The sequence below is a fragment of the Sardina pilchardus genome, chromosome 23 (genome assembly GCF_963854185.1).
Source record: "Sardina pilchardus chromosome 23, fSarPil1.1, whole genome shotgun sequence".
In the NCBI taxonomy this organism is placed as follows: Eukaryota; Metazoa; Chordata; class Actinopteri; order Clupeiformes; family Clupeidae; genus Sardina; species Sardina pilchardus.
The window spans coordinates 4,098,614-4,106,113 of NC_085016.1; the positions used below are offsets into that span (position 1 = coordinate 4,098,614).

At 47.4% G+C, this 7,500-nt stretch overlaps 1 protein-coding gene across 1 annotated transcript in view; it reads right to left on the reverse strand.

Moving 5' to 3' along the window:
- Window positions 1-458: 458 nt before the first annotated feature.
- The window catches only part of dnpep (aspartyl aminopeptidase), a 12,205-nt gene continuing 5,163 nt past the window's right edge, over window positions 459-7,500 (reverse strand). Inside the window, exons 11-15 of the mRNA XM_062527550.1 lie at window positions 7,103-7,263; window positions 5,390-5,429; window positions 4,890-4,991; window positions 3,093-3,260; window positions 459-989 (exon numbers count right to left, since the gene is read on the reverse strand). Of these exons, the coding sequence (XP_062383534.1) occupies window positions 939-989; window positions 3,093-3,260; window positions 4,890-4,991; window positions 5,390-5,429; window positions 7,103-7,263 (522 nt within the window). The 3' untranslated portion in view covers window positions 459-938. The remainder of the gene's footprint in view (window positions 990-3,092; window positions 3,261-4,889; window positions 4,992-5,389; window positions 5,430-7,102; window positions 7,264-7,500) is intronic.

Below are 7,500 nucleotides of genomic sequence, written 5' to 3' on the forward strand. Positions count from 1 at the left end.
TTTTATTAATAAGCAGGAAGGCCTATGTTTAAGGCTCTTGCTGTGCCCATTCCATTGTGAAAACCATTGTGAAAATGGTGAGTAAATGAGGTCATGTAGTAGGTTAGTCTACTGAAATACTACTACAGTATTCAGAGACACAGTCTGAGATGGACATGGTACTGAGGCTCCATCTCCACAGGAGTAGAGTGAGCTACAGCCAAGCCATCCATCATGGTGGGAATAGTGTGAAACACTCAATCACCCACAATGCACTGTGTGCAGGTAGTGACAAATCATTCCAATCACCACGTCAAGGTGCTGTAAGGAAATCTGACAGCTGGAATAGAACTGCCATCATTCTCAAACACAGGAGAATAAAATACGTACTTGATAAACGAGTGTGTGTGTGTGTGTGTGTGTGTGTGTGTGTGTGTGTGTGTGTGTGTGTGTGTGTGTAGTAAAAACAGAACACTGGGTTGCAAAGAAGCAATTTAATATGCCCGTCTGGGGAAGAGTACATGGCTTTAAAAGTGCTTCAGAAAACACACAGCAGTCTGCCCACTTTAAACAGGTGAAGTGCATCTGGAAGACCAGACACAGAACAGATTCTCCGTAGATGTCCGTCAGTGTGTGTGTGTGTGTGTGTGTGTGTGTGTGTGTGTGTGTGTGTGTGTGTGTGTGTGTGTGTGTGTGTGTGTGTGTGTGTAAACAGGTGAAGTGCATCTGGAGGACCAGACACAGAACAGATTCTCCGTAGATGTCCGTCAGTGTGTGTGTGTGTGTGTGTGTGTGTGTGTGTGTGTGTGTGTGTTTGTGTAAACAGGTGAAGTGCATTCTGGAAGACCAGAGACAGAACAGATTCTCCGTAGATGTCCGTCTGGGTCAGTCGGTCGGTCCTGCTGTCTGATTGGTTGGTTCATCTGTCCATCGGCTCCAGGACTCCTCCCACGCCTCGTCTAGTCCACAAACACCTGGCTCCTCACAGACGGGTACAGCTCAAAGAACGCCTGCAAACGACACGTTACAACACACACCTCAGTTACAGCCTCACACACACACACAACATTTATCTCTCACACATTCTTCCTCCCTCTCTATCTCTCTCTCTCTCGGACTTACTTACTTACTGTCAGGCATGCAAACTGGTCAGGGGTGAAAAAGGTGAGACTCTTCTCCGACCCCCCCCCCCCCGAAAAAAAAAAAAAAAAAACATGGAAACAAATCTTCCAAAGTGTGAGGGACCCGCTTTCTTTCTTTCTTACTATCTCTCTCTTTCTCTGTGCTTATGTACTTATTATGTATTTATTACACATTTCTGATGATTTCATAGGCCTAATGGACACTTAAACTATCAGAATAAGGAAAAGTCTGAATATTTCTTGGACCAAACCAGGTAATCAATAATCTTGCTTGAGACACACACTATTTCAAACTAATATTATTAGGCCTATATAAAATAGGGTAGGCTTTAATTTTTCAAATTGTTTTAAAACGTTTTAATATGCAGCCTAGGCTACTACATATTGTGTTCTCTAGGCTATATTGTGCTAGTGTGTTTAACAAACCAATAAAGTTATGTGAACTGTCTTCATATTACATGTTAAACTGTAGGCTACCTGTAGGCGCAGACTAGGCTACTGATCAGGGTCCTCCTGTAACTCGACAATCAAATGTAAATTTAATTTACGCATGGCTTACGAACTCGTAATGATCCGGGTGTTAATGAAAATTGTTGCAAGTCACACACATAATTCAAACGGTTACGTGCGTTACGTGTGGTCTGAAGCAGTCGCAACTTTTTTTGGCTACGTTACTATAGCGAATCATTTGAGTTGCATATCTTTTGCGTAGGCTTTGCGTAAGGTCTATGCGCAGTGTGCTTCGCGTACAGGGCCCACTTTTCTAAAAGACAGCATTATCATGTCAATCAACTACGTCTCTGGACAAAACGAACCAGCCCAGTTTATGAGCATTTAATTCAACTGTCACATTAGCCTTTGATATACTGATAAAGTCTGCCTATTTGCTTCACCTTTTGCCGATCTAGATGGTTCAAACTGCACGCATTCTTCATCAAAATAACTCGTTATGTCTACATGTTTGTCTAATTTCGCTAAACTTTCATCATTAGAAGAAAACAACCTATGCTATGTTGCTACTCTAATCTCAGCGTCTTTTTCTAATAGAAGTTGAAAGTTTTAACTAGCCCACCTGTGAAATCCCTCGGCATCTCTTCTCGCCAGAATCACTATATTCCACCTGACATCTCAGACGCATCTATCTGCGCTCACAACAGAGGCTATACTTGGCGTGCGCATTCTGTTCGCGTTGCGTCTTTGTCAACAATTCGCTTCCACTAATGTTTATTAAACGCATAGGGGCTACATTCACGCATCCCTTGCTGATCAGACACGTTTTAAATGCGGCTCTAGAAACACCTCAAGATGCGTTAGCGTCTGCGCATGATTTCTAAACTCAGTTGTAAATTCAATTCACCTTGACCACCCCCCCCCCCCCCCCCTAAATATTTTCTCGTCGGATCTGCACGAACCATGTAAGTCACCTATTTTTGATTCAAAACGGCGAATTTCGCCGAAAGGTGAGGAGTTTGCATGCCTGTACTGTGGACTGTGTGTGTGTGTGTGTGTGTGTGTGTGTGTGTGTGTGTGTGTGTGTGTGTACCTTGAGGAGGGTGGTGGTCTGCAGTACTCCAGTTGTGCAGCACATCTCTCTGATGGAGTGTGTGTGTGTGTGTGTGTGTGGGTGTGTGTGTGTGTACCTTGAGCAGGGTGGTGGTCTGCAGTACTCCAGTTGTGCAGCACATCTCTCTGATGGAGTGTGTGTGTGTGTGTGTGTGTCTGTGTGTGTGTGTGTGTGTGTGTGTACCTTGAGCAGGGTGGTGGTCTGCAGTACTCCAGTGGTGCAGCACATCTCTCTGATGGAGAGAGTGTGTGTGTGTGTGTGTGTGTGTGTGTGTGTACCTTGAGCAGGGTGGTGGTCTGCAGTACCCCAGTGGTGCAGCACATCTCTCTGATGGAGAGTGTGTGTGTGTGTGTGTGTGTGTGTGTGTGTGTGTGTGTGTGTGTGTGTGTGTGTGTGTGTGTGTGTACCTTGAGCAGGGTGGTGGTCTGCAGTACTCCAGTTGTGCAGCACATCTCTCTGATGGAGTGCATAGCCAGCTGTGGAGCTCCGAGGTCCAGCACTGGAATTCCGAGCCGGGACGAGAGGATCGGGCCGATGGTGGTTCCGCAGGGACTGTCGTTCCTCACCATCACATCCTAATACACACACACACACACGCACACACACAGACACAGACACACACAGGTTTAAGCACTGCAATAGTTGCAAAAAGACAGTATACAGCTCATCTAAAAAGGTGACGGACTCCATCTCCAAATGATTAATTAACGGCATCACAGATGGAACCAATAATAAAGTGCTCATCTCATCACCACGACAACCCTTTTAAATAGCGACCGCGGCGCATCGGAAGCTAATCGATTGGCTCCTCTCTTTACCTCAGGTCAAAATAAATTCAGATAGAGGTTGTGACTCACCAATGAAATAAACATTCAGATATGACGCGTGGGTGGGTGTGTGTGTGCGTGTGTGTGTAACTACGTTGGTGTCATATTCCTGCATAAAGCGCTCCTCCTCTTCACTTGTTTCTCCTGACACACGCGCACACACACACACACACACACACACACACACACACACACACACACACACACACACACACACACACACACACACACACACACACACACACACACACACACACACACACACACACACACACACACACACACACACACACACACACCTTGTTGCTAAGAGATTTAGTCATTTGGATTGCACACACACACACACACACACACACACACACACATACAATGTATGCAAGGTCACACAGAAATGCACATGCACGCACACACACACTTTTAGCAGCACTTCACACACACACGGCTGAAAAACAAAAGAGGCATCTAGCAGCGAGCAGGGGAGGTGGGAGGTGGGAGGTGGGAGTGGGTGAGCATGACAATGCACAGAAACCCGCGCCTGGTGAGCACGCCATTGGCCATGACTGCTTATTGTTACCAGGGTTACAAGAACACCTAAATACACCCTGCAAGATGAAGATAACAAATCAGGCCGGAATGGCAACTCATTACCTACCGTCTCAAAAATAAACAAGCCACGGGTGCCCATTTTACACTGCTAAATCAGTGTGTGTGTGTGTGTGTGTGTGTGTGTGTGTGTGTGTGTGTGTGTGTGTGTGTGTGTGTGTGCGCTTCATGAGTCCTTAGTAAAACTGGGAGGAGAAAGATAATCCATTTGCTCCATCTGTACTTGGTTATTCTCACAATTATTTCAGTCTCAGACTGGCCTTCTCCATCTCCTCAGAGAGAACTGCACTAGCCGCTATGGCATCGTTAGCAGCATGCTCCAGAACTCATAATAATAATAATAATTAATAAATAATAAGTATAATTGATACTGCCCACAGCTTTAGCGTTTTGCTTTTGAGTAAAGGGTGAATCGGGGGCATTCGTTAAAAGACTACAATCTTTCAAGAATGTTTCCCAAAATCTAGTAAAAGTCTATTGATGTGTGGGTTACATATGGCTAACATCAGAATACACGCACACACACACACACACACGCACACACATCCACTGTTGATGTAGTTAATGTGAAGATGCTCTGGATAGACTCCCCTTTGTGTGTGTGTATTGTTGGCGTATCAGAGCCTTGTGGTCAGGAGGGGAACTGCACCCAGCTTAATGGTCAAGCAGTTCACTCAAACGATCACAAATAACACATAACATAACCCTCACTTCTGAGAAGAGAGAAAGAAAGAAAGAGACGGCAATCCAGAGGGGTTAGAGTTCAAAGGTCACCTGCAGAGGCACGCCGACCTTCCCAGCGATCTCCCTGAGGATGGAGGCGGTGACAGCAGTGGTGGCGTAACGCTGGTTACTGTTGAACTTGATCACCGGTCCCTACGGCAACAACACCAGACAGACAGCTGTGTCAGCCAATCACAAGACAGCTGGAATGAAAGAGATTTGAGTTGGAGATCTAGGTGTGTGTGTGGTGTTGGTACAGTATGTGTGTGTGGTGCTAGTGTGTGTGTGTGTGTGTGTGTGTTGCCCTGATGTGGATGTGTAAGGTACTTTGTGGTAGGTGAGTGAGGTACGTGTGGGTGGGCGAGTGAATAAGTGAATGATGCACTGGTGATGCGGTCCTAACGTAACTTGTGGAAAGCAGGTTGTGTGCGTGTGTGTGTGTGTGTGTGTGTGTGTGTGTGTGTGTGTGTGTGTGTGTGTGTGTGTGTGTGTGTGTGTGTGTGTGTGTGTGTGTGTGTGTGTTGCTCTGGTGATGCGGGTGTGTAAGGTACCTTGTGGAAAGCTGGTCTGTGGTTCTCATCATGCTTCTCTCTGTGAAGGACAATGAATAACTCATCACATGTACTCTGGACAGACCCAAGACAGCATGAGCCATAAAGTGGACACACTGAGCACACACTACACACACTGAACACCCCCATCACCTGAGCACACACCACACACACACACACACACACACACACACACTGAACACCCCCATCACCTGTGCTCACACTACACACACACACACACACTGAACACACCCATCACCTGTGCTCTCTCTACCTGAGCACAACGTACACACACACACACACACACACACACACACACACACAGAGCACCCCCATCACCTGTGCCCTCTCTACCTGAGCACACACTACACACACACACACACACACACACACACACACACACACACACAGAGCACCCCCATCACCTGTGCCCTCTCTACCTGAGCACACACTACACACACACACACACACACACACACACACACACACAGAGCACCCCCATCACCTGTGCCCTCTCTACCTGAGCACACACTACACACACACACACAGACACACACACACACAGTGCATTTTTGCATTTCAGTATTGAGTCTATCATTAAGACATATTAAACAGATTAACGGTGTGTGTGTGTGTGTGTGTGTGTGTGTGTGTGTGTGTGTGTGTGTGTGTGTGTGTGTGGACCATGACAGATGGTAGGCGGAACATGTGCATGAATATTCTCCTCAGTGTGAGGGCTGATGGATGCAAGCAGATTGTGTTCCAAATAATAGAAAAACACATGGTTCCCATAGCGACATAAACAGACACACTGGCTACTGTGGTGACAGATAGACAACCAGACAGCAGGTACCAGAAACACAGACAGACAGACAGATGTTGATGTGGAGACAGACAGATAGAATAGAATAGAATAGAATAGAATAGAATAGAATAGAATAGAATAGAATATATACTTTTTTGATCCCGTGAGGGAAATTCAGTTCTCTGCATTTAACCCAATTTAACCGAATTAGTGAACACACAGCACACAGTGAACACACAGTGAGGTGAATCACACAACCCAGAGCAGTGAGCTGCCTGCCCAACCAGCGGTGCTCGGGGAGCAGTGAGGTGTTACTTAGGTGCCTTGCTCAAGGGCACTTCAGCCGTGGTGGACTGGTCGGGGATCAAACCGGCAACCCTCAGGTTACAAGCCCGACGCCCTAACCAGTAGGCCACGGCCTACACAGAGACACAGAGACAGGAGGCTATTGCGGAGACAAACAGACATATGCAGTGTGGCTGAACAGCTGGCAGGCAGACAGACAGATGCAATGAGACTGGACAGACAGACAGACAGACATATGGTTGCGGCGGGCGGGCCTGACTAACAGACAGACGGACAGACAGACAGACAGACAGACAGACAGACAGACAGACAGACAGACAGACAGACAGACAGACAGGCAGGCAGGCAGGCAGACAGATGCAATGAGACTGGACAGACAGACAGACAGACATATGGTTGCGACGGGGCCGGGGCCTGACTAACAGACAGACGGACAGGCAGGCAGACAGACAGGCAGACAGACAGACAGACAGGCAGGCAGACAGATGCAATGAGACTGGACAGACAGACAGACAGACATATGGTTGCGACGGGGCCGGGGCCAGACTAACAGACAGACAGACGGACAGACAGACAGACGGGCGGTTGCCGTGGGGACTGACTGGTAGTTGGGGTGCATGGCGTGCGCCATGTCGGCGCTGATCATGTAGGAGAGGGCGGCGGCCTGCTGGAACGCCGTCAGGTTGCCGGACGTGTCGGCCAGCCGCCTCAGGATCAGCTCCGTCAGGTTGGACTGGGCGCCCTGAGCGCTCTCCGACCCCACCTACAGGTCAAGGGTCACAGGTCACCAGGGGCACGGAGAAAGGATCTCAAACACCCATCAGCACATACAGAACCATAGATTATCTGCACGTATAGAACCCTAGATTATCAACACATACAGAACCCTAGATTATCTTTACATACAGAACCCTAGATTATCAGTACATACAGAACCCTAGATTATCAACACATACAGAACCCTAGATTATAAACACATATAGAACACACAGTGGATGCA